The sequence below is a fragment of the Ochotona curzoniae genome, unplaced genomic scaffold (genome assembly GCF_017591425.1).
Source record: "Ochotona curzoniae isolate NIBS_2020 unplaced genomic scaffold, NIBS_Ocur_1.0 scaffold_4505, whole genome shotgun sequence".
Taxonomy (NCBI): domain Eukaryota; kingdom Metazoa; phylum Chordata; class Mammalia; order Lagomorpha; family Ochotonidae; genus Ochotona; species Ochotona curzoniae.
The window spans coordinates 57,026,473-57,042,772 of record NW_024467118.1 but is presented as its reverse complement, the minus strand read 5'-3'; the positions used below and the strand labels follow the sequence as shown (position 1 = coordinate 57,042,772).

The 16,300-nt window shown below is 42.7% G+C and overlaps 1 protein-coding gene across 1 annotated transcript in view; it reads right to left on the bottom strand.

The window, feature by feature from the left end:
- Positions 1-1,794: 1,794 nt before the first annotated feature.
- TNKS (tankyrase) overlaps positions 1,795-16,300 on the bottom strand; it is a 161,831-nt gene continuing 147,325 nt past the window's right edge. Inside the window, exons 24-27 of the mRNA XM_040965836.1 lie at positions 16,164-16,269; positions 15,394-15,580; positions 13,153-13,309; positions 1,795-7,352 (exon numbers count right to left, since the gene is read on the bottom strand). Of these exons, the coding sequence (XP_040821770.1) occupies positions 7,266-7,352; positions 13,153-13,309; positions 15,394-15,580; positions 16,164-16,269 (537 nt within the window). The 3' untranslated portion in view covers positions 1,795-7,265. The remainder of the gene's footprint in view (positions 7,353-13,152; positions 13,310-15,393; positions 15,581-16,163; positions 16,270-16,300) is intronic.

The following is a 16,300-nucleotide window of genomic DNA, read 5'->3' as shown; positions in this document are numbered from 1 at the left end:
TAGTAACAAGGTGGTTCCATCCATTTATGAGGCCAGAGCCCTTCTGTCCTAACCACTTGTTCCTCTCAACACTGCTGCCCTGAGGGTCAAGTTCGAATTTGGGGAGACAGGTTTGAACCATAGCCTTCTGTTTGTGCCTGCAAAACACGTGTTCTGAGAGCAGCAAGATGCATTCATCCCTTCCCCATAGCTGCAAAGCTTGAACCCAGAGCCAACTGCCAAGTCCCGGCACCTTCATGTCAATCAGACATGGGGGGGGGGGCGGGACACAGGGCATGACTTGCTTTCAACCTTGCTTTCATTGTGAGCCTGTGAAATTCACAAGGGACAGGGCCTCCAAAGACACCCATGGGACACAAACGGGATAGTAATGGGGTGAGAGGAAGGAGTAGCTAGCATCGTGCAAGTCCAAAACTTAACAGGGCAAGCAATATCATATCTCAAAGCTGGCAAGAGCCCCTGGGGCACCATTTGTGTCCTATCCTGGACATGCTGGAGGGTCTGTGCCTCTCCCTGCCTCTGGCAGCTCAAGCCCTGCAGCCTGGGAGGGCCGGTCTGCCCAGCATCCTCTGCCTGAGACTGGCATCTTATGCAGCACATGGCCAGTTTGGGGTATTTTAAGAGGCTCATCAGGGGCTGGCACTGTGACATAGCCTGTAAGACCACTAACTGCAATATGGGCATCCTACTCGGGTGTCGGTTGGAATCTGGCTGCTCCACTTCCAATCCAGCTCCCTGCTAAGGTACCTGGGAAAGCAGCAAGCAGCAGATGGTTTAAGTGCTTGGGCCCCTGCACCCACATGGGAGACTCCAAGCAAGCTACAGGCCCAGTTCTGGCTGTAGTGGTCCTTTGAAGAATGAACCAGCAGATGGAAGACCTCGCTCTCTGGGTCTCTTCTCTTTAACCCTACCTTTCAAATAAATAAGTGCTTTTTTTTTTTTCTTTTAAAGAGGATGAATCTACACTCCCTTGATTAAAAATCATTCTGCCCACTGTGAGAGCACTTTCTTTTTATGTTTAATGATGTTTACATAGTTGAATAGGGTAGGAAGGGTTGAGGCTCAGGGGAAAGTGGGTGAGAGCATTGTTTTCAAATTTTCTTTTTCTTCCTCCTGTATCTGGGGAGGGGAATGGCCACCTATCATTATCCCAGGGTCCCCTGTGTGGAGGCATGTTCCTAGGTGTGACAGCACTTTCAAATGCGACTTGAAAACAAAACGTCCTCTGTTCAAGCTATTGTGCTTGGTGGCACTGGAGATCCAGTGGTCCCAACCACTAAAAAAAAAAAAGACAGCCATTTGATCAGACTAAGTCATAAGCACCCCAGCGAGGTAGAGCAGCCATGCACAGGCTTACTAGAGTGCTGAGTACTGCCACCTGCTTGCAGGTGAACAAGTTCCAGATACAGATGTGGCTGTGAACTTGCTGTCTCACAGATCTCCAGGCTGGGAGAGAGCGTTAGTGAGTGGCTCCCCCTGGCGGCGGGGAGGCCACCTGCAGGAAGAGGCGCAGTCTCCCAGCAGTCAGGCTGTGCCGAGCCACGTCGCTGCCCGGGAGGCCGGTGGGTCAGGCTCCACAGCTGCGACTTCCTTATTCAGGGATATTTCTGGAAGAGACCTGGGTTTTTCCTGCTATTCCCCAGAAACTCTCATGCAAGTGTAGAGATGAGGAGAAGGCCCTTCCAGTTCAGAGCCTGCCACTTAAGACTGCCAGTGTGAGATCAGTTGTGTTCAGGTTGATCAGGACAAAAATGAAAACATTTAGGAGGCACTAAATGCTAGGCACACACAGTGTACTTTAAAAATGTTTTTATTGAATATTAATCAGTTACAAGTACTGTAAGTTAGACGTTAAGCCAAAGCACAATTACAGGTTAAATATAATCACAAAGATGTTTTAAATAGAAACCCCCCCAGAGGCAGGTTAAGTTCCTTGGCGCCCTCTTGTGGAGGTAAGCAGAGGGTAAGGGAAGAAAGGTCTGCCGTTCCTGGTGGAAGATAACGACGCCTACAAGAGTTCACATGCTGGAAGAAATTCTCGTGACCAAAATGGTAAGGTTGCCAGATTCACAAAAACAAAGCAAAACACAGCAAAAAAACAAGGACACCCAGTCAAATTTGAATTTCTGATAAATAACAAATACCTTTTAAACTGTAAGTATATGCCAAATATTGCATGAGACACATATAAGCTAAAAAAATTGCTTATCGGAAATTTAAATTTAATTGCGCATCATTTACTTTATCTGACAATCCTACAAATAGACAAATACGAGAGAAGAGAGCGAGAGAAAGGGGTGTGGGTGTGTTGGAACTCCCCAGCACTGATGGGTCACACAGACTAAAGAGATCAAAAGAACAGCAACGGTGAACTCAGGAGTTACTACGCTGATTCCTACACAGACCAACAGCACAATGAGAAAATACAGTAACTACTCCAAATGCTATTGTCAGAAAACATATATTTCCTCCAAGCCGGTTTTATAAATGTTTTGAGAAACCTTGTTGGTAAAAGTACCTTTTTTTATGTTTTTGTTTTGTAGCTATCAAAGGCAAGTATTACTACCACAAACATGAAATTAAAACAGGAGCAGGAACAGGTATTATATGTGCACGAAGAATTAAATGTTTTGTGCAGTGGATACAACGGTTATATAGACAAGGTCATCTTCTGGGTCCAGGCTGTTAGCCTGTACAGATTTCAGTTCCTGGCTAACTTAGGCTGTCGTGCTTTTTAGCTTTTCATCCTGAACTTCAGGAGGGACATGAAGGTGTGTGAAGTAACAAACCCATCACCGGGGGACCACCCGACTCAACAAAGGGCTTCCAGAGCTGCCTGCAGAAATGAGGAGACAGATAAAAAAAATAACAAAACCATCTGAACCCTGGAGCACAAGGAAACTCTACTGGCAAAGGTAGGTGATGGGGCAGGTGCGGAGCTAGGAAGTGAAAAGCAGAAGAGGATGTGAAAGAATTTTGATGCTTGTCAAAACACAAACATCTCTACAGTGCGAATATTATTTCATAGGAGAAAGAACTCTCTGGCAAATGTATAAAACTGGTCAACACCATAACCATATTTGGTCTTAAAGAGTACATAAAATCTTTCGCTTCCTACAGGTTTTCACTTTAATATATCTTCATAGGTTATAGCTTAAAATGATTAAAATACGGCTTGCACATCACTCAGACTCTACAAGGCATCACAGTTGTCACTGTACCCTCACATACACAACTTCACGGGCTCTGAAATCTCCCTAGAATCTCCCCGAACCAGAACTGGTAGCTGAGGCATTTCAGATATGGAGAAACTGGACTGATCCTATCAATTCTGCTATAGGTAGTATTATTTATGAACTAGACCCTCATCAAGTAAGTTAGCAAAAACGGAATACATCGAGACATGCCTGACCCACGGACACCTGGCAAACACCAAGAAATGGATTCACAATGTCTTATTTATTAGAATACAAAAGCTTAAAAAGTTTCTGCCACAGTTAAGGCTTTCCTAAGAAATATTTGTCTGTTAATTGCAGAAGTGTGAGCTGCCTGAACAAGCCTTCCTTTTTAGAGTGGTAATTTTGGGAGGCATTTGCTTTTCATACACCAGCTGGGTCCCATCACATCGTATGCCACTTTCATAGTTATTGTCATTTCTCTGTCACTGTCACTCATTTGACATCATACAAATTGAACTGGATTCTTTAATTACATTTCCAACATATAATGGCAGGTTTGAGCCTTTGCTTGCTGACCAGTCCCTGGCCCTATGCAAGATAATTAGCAGAGCAGATACACACAGTTAGATGGCCATCTAATAGATATTACCCGAACCGTATCTGGACACCCTGGGGAAAGGTTCTTAAACACACACCATTTCTGTTTGCAAGGTCATTTGCAGGAATCCAGAGAACATACAGGGTTACAGAGGGAGAGGAAATATGCCCAGTAATCCATCTGTAATGGGGCAGACACTGAAATACAGAAAACCTGAACTTGCTGCATTCTAAAGCCATTTTCCCACTGAAATCAACATCTCACTTTTTTTCTTGGCATGTGGCTATAGTAACAAAATGCTAATCTATATTACTTTATTTGTGTGCCACATTCAGATATATCTCAATGTACTCTGCTATTGTGAGAGCAGAGGGGGAATTAAAATAACCCCTAACATCAAGCTCAAAGAAGTACAAGGATGCTGTTTCATGAAATGTCCAAATATTGTTATTCTATTTACATTGATTGGAAAGCTAGAAATTCCAAACTGCAAGAAGAAAAAGGTAACTAGGAATTCTGGTGCAGTGCTATTATTTTGCATAGAATTAAAACTCTAGGTTCCATGCTGTTATTTGTTCACAAAGAGGAAGAATCTTTGGAGCAGACACTGCATGAGGCCTAAGACCCATTTTTGATTGTGCTATGACAATGGGGTGGCACCTTCTCTGTAATCCTAGAAAAGAGGAGGACAATGAATGGGGCCATGCGTCATTGCTGGAGAGCATTTTATTTCAGACTAGCAATCTGGGGGACAGGGAAGAAGGCCAAGGGTAAGGACAAAGTGTCTATGTCAGAGCACTTGATTGTTGTCTGTGTCAAGCGTCCAGATGGATAACACCAGTGAACTGAGGCCACCAGGCCCGGAGGAGCCCTGTGACACTGGGGCTGTGGTAGAGCTGGTGGGAATATGCCGATTCTGCGCTGCATACAGTTTGAGAAACATGGGGGGGCATTTCAGAAAGACCAACATGGAATCCCCCCAAATTCCATATCACGTTTATGCAGGAAATTAAATAGACTTCAGCTTAATTTGATGCCAAGTTTTTATATGCCACAGGGTTCTCAACACCACTGATGAAATCCAAGATGCAATCAACTGTGATCACTTCTGAGTACACTCACGATGACCTTCGGTCTTCAAATTCTGAAAGCTACTGGCTCCTAAGGTATACCCATTACCCATTAGCAATGGATAACACATTCTGTGTTCTGTCAAGAACTGTTCTATACTTGCGTCATTACAAGACAAGAAGCATGGCAAAGGTCGTCTTTTCACAGTACCCTTGATGTGGCATAAAGAACATCAGACATGTGACAATGGCAGCTTAAATACTGAATCACAACTTAATTTTTCAAGTCTAAGGTGCAAGTTTAAAATTGGCATATCCAATAACCTGGTTAACATCCTGGAAACAACATACAACCATAGCTGGGTAATGGTTTATCTTTTTAATAAAGTCATAAAGCTTGTCATATCTATACCATTTCAACTCCTTAACTAACAACCGCAGCTACTGTTGACTGTTTTTAAACTATGTCTAAGGGAGAGGGGAACTACTTGGGGCTCCTGAAAATGATACAGATGGCAATTTCCTCAGCCCTTTGTTACACACAGCCAAACAGGAATGGAGGAAACAAGGTCCCCTTACTGAGTCTGGGGTCTGAAGCTCCGCCTGAATTCTAGCGCTCCTGCCCAAACAGCCACAACGGGCCACTGGACCGCCAGCTGAAGCAATGATGCAGGCACCTTCCGGATTGATCTGCGAGCGCCTCTGTGAGAATCAGCTACAGAACTCAAACGTAATGCAGAGGTCTGGTTCTAGCATTGGACTCCAGCCAAAAAAGAAAAAAAAATGGTGCATTTTAAGAGCCTATTTCTGAAAATTCTGCATATAACCATTTTATTTCACTTCCGATTAAACCAGCCCACATTAAAAGTTCTCTAAATTATTTTTTAAGGCTTTACATTGAAGCAGCAAGTTTATGTCATGCCATTTTTCTGATTTCCCCCACCCTGTTTGAATTCCTTTTGCTTTAAAGCCGAGTGGATGCACGGCATGTCAAATAAACTGAAGTCACTGTACTTGATTTGATACTTAGTTAAGGTGGAAAGTGAGACCTGATAGTACTGTGTGAGGGTCAGCAGGCGCTTGGCGAGTGCTTGGTTACAACACTCAGTGATTCCATGAAGATGGGACTGGAATTCTCCACCACCTTCATTAAAACAAAAACAAAACTGAAAAGGCTTTGGTTTCGATTTTTTATCTCTTTGCCTAAATATTAAGAACTTTTAAAAGCTTTAAGTTCAAATATTTAGTACATGGACCTTTATATATATATATATAAACTATTTGTAATCACTCAAAATGAACCCCAAATCTGGATTAAACTTAAAAAAAAATCCTGCATTGTGTGCATCTATCTAAGCTAAAGAAAACAGTATGATAGCTTTGTGGCTTTTGTGAAGTATAATAATTCCTCTGATTTTGGAAAATAAGGCAGCTAATTTTGGGGCAACAACTCTGCGGGGTACAGATTAACTGAAGAACTTACTGCTAGAGGACCCCAATCATATAAAGCTCATGCTCCTCCCCCTGTCTGCCACTGTGCCTCCCTTGTGGCCTGCTGTCCTGGGCACGGGATGTCACGGTACCCTCCCCTGGTGTCTGCCTGGCCGTCCTCCTTGAGCCTCCGCCGCGCTGCCCTGTGCGGTCCTGCAGCAGGCCTGGGCAATGCTTATGGCGTTTTGACCTCTCTCAACCTTGGGCTCCTAAGTTGGGCTGATGTCTTTGCCTTTTCCTTGTAAGATAGGCCAATTTGCAAAAGAAATAAAAATTATTTTTTTTCCTTTTCATTTCACTTATGTTCATAAGAAGCACAGGTCCAAAAATCAAACAAGTGTTAAAAAAAAACAAAACAAAACAACAAACAAACAGAAAGAGTGGTAGAAACTAATCTTGCTCAGCCAGAAGCTTGGGTAGCCTTGCTAATGACTTCAGTTAGTGTAACTGTGCAAAATACCCTTCAGAAGGTTCTGGCTCATTTTCAACGTAACAAAACAAAACTAAACACAAAGCGCCAATGACGCACATTTGGAAACAATTACGTGTATGTCTGCTATGTACATGTGTAGTGCCTAACAAAGCAAATGTAGTGTGTCAGTGTGAACCTGTGGAACAGTATTGGGTTTTTTGTTCTCCATTTCCCAGTCCAGATCAAAGCAATCTTGTTTTAGAAATGGATAACTGCAATGAAAATGAGCCTGAGATACGTTAAAAGGCCACCCCTGTAAACATTTCCTCAAAGGGAACAGTAGCAGTTGAGTATGTATCAGTTCCTCATACTATATTCATCACTAGAGCAATGCTTTGTAAGACAGCTTGTTTCTAGGCTGTCAGGGATTTACAGACTATTCCTTGGTGGTTGTTGCAATGCGCTGTCCTCCAGTTCCAGGCTCCATCCGATCTGCCTCTGCCCGTGGGCATTCACTAGGTCTTCTGCTCGGCAGCAGTCGCGGTCTGGGAAGGCGCCTCAGGCTTCATGATCTGGTAGGTGATGAGATACTCCGGGTATGCCTGCGGAGCACATGAACAAAGCGGTTCACTTTCCAGCTGTGCTTTCCACAGAAGCCTCAGAGGGGCTGCCAGTCCTACGCAAACTCCACACAGACCCAGCAGCCTGGAGACCCAGTCTATCAACAAGGGACTGAACAATTTGCGAACACAAAATCTACTGATTTGTATGTGAGCATGTATACATCCTACACATCAGAGAACTGTCTGGGTGTTATTTTTTCTTCAAATGCCATTCACAATGCTCTTCGCTTACTAGAGAGCCACACGCCACAAAACCAAGGCATGAAGCAATACTAGTATCTTTCCTCTTTACCTTAGACAGTGATGTCACATAGCAGGTGCTCAACTAAAGTTACTAAATGAAAGAATAATTCTGCTGAATTGAGACCAAATTAAAGAAAATTAGGTAACTTACTGAGCTAGAAAGAATAAGGGTGGGACGTGCTGACTTTTCAATAGTCCAGAGGATCCCATTTGGGTACCAGTTTGTATCCAGGCAGCCCCGCTTCCTCTTCAGCTCCCTGCCTGTGACCTGGGAAAGTAGTTGAGGACAGCCCAGAGCCTTGGGACCCTGCATCCACATGGGAGATGTGGAAGAGACTCCTGGCTCCTGGCTTCGGACTGACTCAGCTCCAGCCATTGTGGCCACTTTGGAAGTGAACCAGCAAATGGAAGATTTTTCTGTCTCCCCTCTCCATAAATCTAATTTTCCAATAAAAATAAAGAAGTCTTGGGTTTAGCACAGTAGCCTAGCCGCTTTGTTGCATGTACCAGGATCCCACATGGGTGCTGGTTCTACTCTTGGCTGCTCCACTTCCCTTTCAGCTCCCTGCTTGTGGCCTGGGAACATAGTTGAGAACAGCCCAAGGCCTTGGGACCCTGCACCTGCCCGGAAGACCTGGAAAAAGCTCCTGGCTCCTGGCTTAGGATCAGCTCAGCTCTGTTACGATTGCTTGGGGAGTGAATCAATGGACGGAAGATCTTCCTGTCTCTCCTCTGTAAATCTGACTTTTCAATTAAAAAAAATTAAAAAAAAATCACAATGATAGCCTTCTTTATATCTAATCAGAATAACTAAGGCTGACTATTGCATTTGTTCATTAAGCCTAACATAACAGTTTATAGTTTTATTTTGTAACCTTTATATTGTTATAGTCTTGTAAGATCTTATATTGTTTTCCCTTTGATGGCATCTTGTTTCCAGTTACTAAAACAGGATAAATACCTACTGCCAATTCTAGGGTTGTGTATGAAGAATCTAGCACAGCTCAAATATTTGGGAATAACAGGCTGTTAAGTCAACCAGATGGTTTTAACGGTCAAGAGAATTATTCACTCAATACTAACACACATATGCTGAGCTTCTTCGATGTACAGAATATTCTAGCATGAGACAGTCTACTATCAAGGAGCCCACCATCCAGTTTGGAAGGATAAACCAGGCAAAGAAAAGGAGAAGTTAAAAATAAAACCCAAATGGCAAGTGCTTTGTTGAAAATGAGCATGTAGCGCACTCTGATTTCCTTTTGTGCCACTCAAGTTTAGCGTCTACCACACATTCTTTGCTGACAGAAATACTACTAACGCAAAGCAAACAGTAATGCCAGTATTTGGATTCTGGTGGCATATACTCTTCAATGTAAATCCAGACATGGACATTTGGGACAGATTCTAATGCCATCAGTTTCTTAAAGGGCCTTATCGAAATCTGGTTTCTACCAATCATGCTTCAGAACTGCTTCTGGAGACTGATGATCACATTGAAGTCCAGGAGTCTAAAGCAAGGGGATCATTAAACTATGCGATGAATCAAGAAAACATTTCCTGTTATGTCGCTTTAACTCCATGCTGGTGATACGCTCCACACCAGAGCATATCAAAGTTCACTGAACAGTCAACAACCATTTTCTGGTAACACTTATTCCAAATTCCCAATGCTACAATTTCAATTCCAGTGCTCCCAGTTTATCTCTCTTAGAGACAAAGCAGGGACTAATATGCTCCCTTGCATAATTTTGTAAATTTGAAAAATCATTCCATAAACTACTCTATAGTTTTTACTTCTACAGGTTAATCTCCATTAGCCAATCTGCAGCAACCAACGACCACAGAATGAATATGTCTCCTCTCTCTCCAATGTGGAGCTCAAAGTGGAACATATGAAAGCACTCCTGGGGCTGGTGGGGTGGCACGGCAGGCAAAGCTGCTGCTTCTTCTTCTTCTTCTTCTTTTTTTTTTTTTTAAGATTTACTTATTTTTATTACAAAGTCAGATATACAGAGAGGAGAGGCAGAGAGGAAGACCTTCCATCCGCTGATTCACTAAGTGACCACAATGGCTGGAGCTGAGCAGATCCAAAGCCAGGAGCCTGGAAGTTCTTCCAAGTCTCCCTTAGTGGGTGCAGGGTCCCAAAGCTTTGGGTCATCCTTGACTGCTTTCCCAGGCCACAAGCAGGGAGCTGAATGGGAAGTGGGGCTGCTGGGATTAGAACCGGTACGCATATGGGATCCTGGCACATTCAAGGCGAGGATTTTAGCTGCTAGGCCATCGTGCCAGGCCCAGGTAAAGCTTGGTCACTACGCCATGCCATCTGGGTGGCAGCTCAAGTCCTCACTGCTCTATTTCTGACCCAGCTCCTTCCTAATGGCCAGGGAGAAGCATGTGGGAGACCTGGATGAAGCTCCTGCTTATGTCCTGACCCCAGCAGTTGTAGCCGACTGGAGAATAAACTGGGGAGTGGAAGATCTCTCTCTCTCTTGTCTCTCCCTCTCTCTCTGTAACTATGTCAAATAAATAGATAAATAAACTTTTAGCAAAAGTACTCCTGATGTTTAAAATTTAATCTTATGTTATAATCAAAGGCATTTTTTTTTTAGAGTTTAATCAACTTTCAACATTAGCTTTTCAATCCTAAAGAGATAATCCCACCAAAACCCAGTACTCCTCAATTGAACCTTATCAATCATTTGTATGTTCCTGAAAATACTGAACAGTCATAGTGAAGGATGATTTAGGGCATAACAACGGAGAATGAAATGGAAGTTAGCCAAGGAAATCTTCACCACAAATTCAGAAAAAAAGTGCTCCTGAAGAACTCTGTTTAGTAGACACTGCAGCTGTTACCACCACCCGTGGGGCCCAGTGCCCCTGGATGTGACACAAAAGTGGCCTCCTCTGCAATGAAACAAACACCGAGTGCACTTCATCTCAAGGCATATTTTCCTCTCAAGATTTATACCACATCACTCTCTAAATCCCTTTACTAAGACACTGAACAAGTTACCAAGTCCAGTTTTACCTGGGAAATGGTTCAATGCTAAGTCAATTTCATAAGAGTAAACATTTAGTTTCTAAGTATCCCTATGATTTCTTTCCTTGCAATCATAAAACATTTACTATAATAAATAACATATTTTAAAATTATGGTAATTAAAGGTAAAATTACCTATAATCTCAATATCTAGTAATAACTACTCTTACATCTTGATTTTATGCTTAGCATATATCATGCTAATGGATTTTTAGAAAATAATAGGAGTATGAATATGCTAATATCCACCCATTTCAATTTTTTGAGTATTTAGGATATTCAAGTTTTTTGATAAGGTAATTAAGACAATGGTTATTTCTCTTAAAGTATATACCTGTATGCAGTGTGTGAATACCAATGACTAAATCAAACACAAACTTCTGTTCTCTTTTTTCAAATATGTATTACAGCAAACAAACAGATGGGCGCATGTTTGGCCTAGCAGTTAGCAGCCCTTTCTCCCACGTCAGAGTGCTGGGGTTCAGTTCACGGTTTCAGAGCTTCAACCACCACGAGAGGTGGCAATGACGTCCCCAGTGCCTGGCTGTCTGCCAGGGGAGACCTGGACTGAGTTCTTAGCTCCCGGCTTTCTCCTGGCCGAGAGGCTGTTGTGGGAAGCTGGAACGTGGACCAGGGAAAGCCATAAGCTTTCCAACCCAAAGCCTTGAAACCCTGCACCAGTGTGGGAGACCCGGAAGAAGTTCCTGTCTCCTGGTCTCAGACTGGCTTAGTTCTAACTGTTGCGGCCATTCGGGGAGTGAACCAGTGAATGGAATATCTTCCTTTCTGTCTCTCCTCCTCTCCGTAAAACTCCCTTTCCAACAACAACAACAACAACAATAAATAAATAAATAAATGAAACCCAAAAAACAAAATCCCCCCCCAAATCTATACTTATCATAATCCATGTTTTCTGATTTGAAAACCTTTTTATGTGTAGATTGCAGCACTTTCAGGGCCAGCATTGTGGCACAGCAGCTTAGGCTGCTGCTTGTGACACTGGCATCCTCTATCTGAGCCCTGCTTCAAATCTAGACCACTGCTTCCAATTTAGCTTCCTACTGATTTGCCTGGGAAGTCAGCAGTATTTGGGCCCCTGTAATACATGATGGAGACTGGGATGAAGTTCCTGGAACTGGACTTTAGCTTGGCCCAGTCCAAACCTGGTTATTGAGACCACATGGAGAGTGAAGCAACAGATGGGGCTGGCACTCTGGCATAGTGGGTTAAGCTTCCAGCTGCAGTGCCTGGGTCCCATATGCATGTCAGCCTGAGTTCCTGGCTGCTCTACTTGCAATCCAGTTCCCTGTTCATGTGCCCGGGAAAGCAAGCAAAAGGTGGCACAGTACTTGGACCCTTGTACACATGAGGGAGAACTGGAATCTCCTGGCCAACTGGGGAGTGAACCAGCGGATGGAAGAACTCTTTTAACCCATTCTTTCTCTGCAGTTCTGCCTTTTAAACAGACAGTTTTTTAAAAAGATCTCTTTCTCTTCCCCTTCTTCCCTCTTCTGCTCTCTCTCTTCCTAACATTCCTCCTGCTCCACTGTAATCTCTCTCAAAAACAACAACAACAATAGCAAAGCATGCAAACACCCTTGGCCACTAATGGTTTTGGTTTGATTAACTATCTATGACATCTGTTCAGGCTTATTTTCTAGAAACCAAAGGAAAAACTTAAGAACTGACATGAAATTATTTAAAAAAAATCTTTTGTATCAAAATAAACATCTTGTAATTCCACTTTCATGCTTGCATTAGAAACCATAAGTTCATTTTAAAGACATCCTATCCCAGTCCATCCCTACTAGGTTTTGCACTCCCCCATTCTACACCTGTATGATCTGCAGTGAGAAGTGTTAATTCCCCAAATGAGCACAGCCGCTCTTCTTCAGCATAGTGACAGTTTTCATTTAAAATTCAGTTATGTTCCGGTAAGTGAATTGTTATTTTCAGAAAATTGGTAAGACACTATGTTAAAGGACTGAGTTGAACATACTGATGAATTCTTTTATGTATAAATTTCTGTGTATACATCTCCGTGTGTATTTATTTCTAATTCTATTTTGGTACTTCAGGAATTGGCAGAATTAAATGTATCAGAGCTCTATGATTCAGAAAGCTACAGTTCCACATAAACATCATGATCACAGTTCATGTGACAAGTCTGCGGTAGGCAGATCCATCCCATGGCAGCTGCTTAGCTCCTCACTGCCAGGTTCGGGAATAGAGGGGCAAAGCATTCACTCAGGGACACACCATGAGATCCTATCTGTTCTCTGGTTCACACTGAGCTATCATCCTCACAGTAGCTAACAGATTCCCTGTATAAAACTGATGTCAAAGAATACTTTCATTATCTTTATTATGTACTCAAAGTGACTAATGCTACTACACAGTAGAGGATATATTTCAATAAAACGTTTTCTTAAACCTTTCACAGTACTCGCATTCTGTAACACAGACATGCTCCCTGAATGCATCGCATACCTGTTCTCCTCTGTAGATGACGTATTCAGCATATGCCAGTCCATTAACACTTGGTCTGCCAATAACCGAATGATGTCCTGGAGGTGCGTGAGCCATTTTCATGGTGCTGAATTGCAGAAAGGATTTTCCAAGGGTCACTCTGCAGAACAGCATTTGTCTGAAGAAAAAAGGAAAGTGCATCTTTGAAGAAAATGTTACATCTCAGAATGATATAACTGTTACGTTCATTTATTTATTTAAAATTACTTGCAGGCCTGGCACAGTAGTTTAAGTGGCTGCAGTCCTCGCCTTGCATGCACTGGGATCCCATGTGGGCGCCAATTCGTGTCCCAGCTGCTCCACTTCCTATCCAGCTCCCTACTTGTGGCATGGGAAAGCAGTTGAGGATGGCCCAAAGCCTTGGGACTTTGCACCCACATGGGAGACCTGGAAGAAGCTATTGGCTCCTGGCTTTGGATCAGCTCAGCTTCAGCCATTTTGGCCACTTAGGGAGTAAAAGCCAGTGGAGAGATCTTTCTGCCTCTTCTCTCTAAGACTTTCTAATAAAAATAAATATTTAAAAAAATTAATTGCAAGCAAGCTAAGTTAAATGTCATTTTCAAATGTATGAGCAGGAGTAGAATGGGACACGATAATATTGATTTACTATGAACAATTACCATGCTCAGTAGTTATATAAAAGTTGGAGTCGGTGTTGTGGCAGAGGAGCTTAAGCTACTGTCTGTGATGCCAACATCTCAAATGGGCAATGGTTCACGTTCTGGCTGTTTCACCTCTGATCCAGCTACTTGCTATATGCCTGGGAAAAGCAGTGGAAGATGGCCCAGATGTTTGTGACCCTGCCATACACAGGATACCCAGATAAAGTATCTGGCTTGTAATTCCTGGCTTTGCTCAGCTCTAGTATTACAGAGTCAACAGCGGATGGAAGACCCCCCATTCCTCTTCTATTTTTTAAGAGTTTTTATTTGGAAAGGCAGAGTTACAGAGAGAAGGAGACACAGGAAGATATTCCATCCACTGGTTCATTCCTCAAGTGACCATAATGGCTGGAGCTGAGCTGATCCAAAGCTAGGAGCCAGGAGCCAGGAGCTTCTTCTGGGTCTCCCATACAGGTGCAGGAGCCCAAGGCTTTGGGTTGTCCTCAACTGCTTTCCCAGGCCACAAGCAGGGAGCTGGATGGGAAAGGAGCCGCTGGGATTAGAACCGGCGTCTCTATGGAATTGCGGCAGGAGCAAGGCGAGGACTTTAGCTGCTAGGGTACTGTGCTGGGCCCAGTGTCTACTTTTAATAAGAGACTTTCCAGCCTTATCTCGATTCATTTGCATTGACTAAGGTTCAGTTTGTTAACCACAGGAGTCTGAAAGCAAGCTAACTTTTGATGGTCTATACATCACTGTATTGAGAATTTCTGTGTTTTTAACAACAGAGATTTTACTAGAAACAATTTCCTTTTACAGCATGTATCTTAGAATTTCTAATAATATAATTCTCATAATTTTTCATAACTATATGAGATAATAATGTAAATTTCAAGATTATTTGGGTCTTTTTAAGGCCTTAATTCAATAACAAGACATCTCATTAACTTGATTTGTAAAAATAAAGTATCTGACTGGTTGAAGAGAAATCTAATTCCACCCTTTCCTGAGTATAATCTTTCATATTTTTTCGCTTGGCTAGGAAGCGAATATTTCTTTTTCACTGACTTTAGAGCAAATGTACTATTACTATTTTCATTTTCTAAATTTTAAACTCCTACTAAAAAGCTGATATTCACTTGCTTATTATTGAGTCTGAAGGTGCTTATTCTGAAGTTGGACCTTGCATGGTTAGTTATATATTTTGCCTTAAGCAACAGCAACATCAAAAGTAAATGAAAGACTCTGTTTTGTAATAAGTCATAGGTCCTAGTGCATCCTTGGCATTACATAAGTCACTCAGCCTTTCCGTGGTGTAATTCGGAAGCAAGGACTGCAGAGCCCGGGACAGTCGTGATCCTGGGCGTATCCTACCTGATGTCTGTGGAGAAGAATCTGGCCTTCGTCATGGCTAACAGGTCTGTTTCATTGCTCCTGGGAGAGCAGAGGCAGACGAGCTGTGGCTACCGAGAAGCCAAGCCTGTCATGTTCAGAAGGAAGCTGACGCTAAGGATTACCTGTGACGTCTGCAGACGCCAAGAAAGCAATCTGGTTTACCACTTGAGGATGAAAACCACTGCAGTGAAGGCAAGATGCTCACCTGTGACATATATAACATGACCTGTCCTTGTGTGGGGGGCAGCCTGTTCCTCCTCCAATGCCATAAACATACTGGTTGCTTTTTGAGGAGTTTTCAGCAAAGTAAATTCCAGCTCCAAACATTCCTCCTATGTACGCATGTCTCTCATCAAATCCTTTATGTATAATGGCATTAATAAAAGGAGAACCTGAAAATATAAAGGCAGATAGAAAGGTTGGTTTTGGAACAGTTTTCCATCATCAGAATTAGTCACAGACTACCTGTGTCAGGTAGATGCATATTACATAATAGATAACGCTTAAATGAAAAGTTTTATTTTTCTAAGATGGCTAGTATATGCAAATCACTAGACTGTAACTGAATCCTATCAGTGAATTACAGTACCTGCTAACATGGTGCTGTACAGATTTCACAGGGGTCTGGAATTTAGATAGTTAAGTTCAGTGTGGCTTTAAAAATGCCATTTAACTTAAACAAAGCACAATCTGATACATGGAAACAATTACTACATTAAATTAAAGCAACAGTACTTGGCTAGGTGGTTCAAGTTGTAATTTAAGTTCCAAAGCAATTTCAGATACAGCATGTTGATTTATGCCTCCTGGAAAGCCTGTGCTAACGTATAATGTGTGAGAAGGTGCACAACAGCAATTATTTAAGAACAAAAGGAGCCACTCTAGACCCAACTCTCATTGTCACTGTCACAGGATTGCCACTTTGCCGAGCTCTGTAAGAGCCCACGTGTCTACCACGGCTGCAGCCTTGCTCACCGTGAAACAACATGCGCTCGTTGTGATGGTTGTGGTTCTCCTCCGACACCTCCTTCTGCCTGTGGCAGAACCGCTCCCGCAACTTCTTGTTGACAACCTTTTGAATCTAAGGATCAAGAAGAAAGAAGCTATTTACC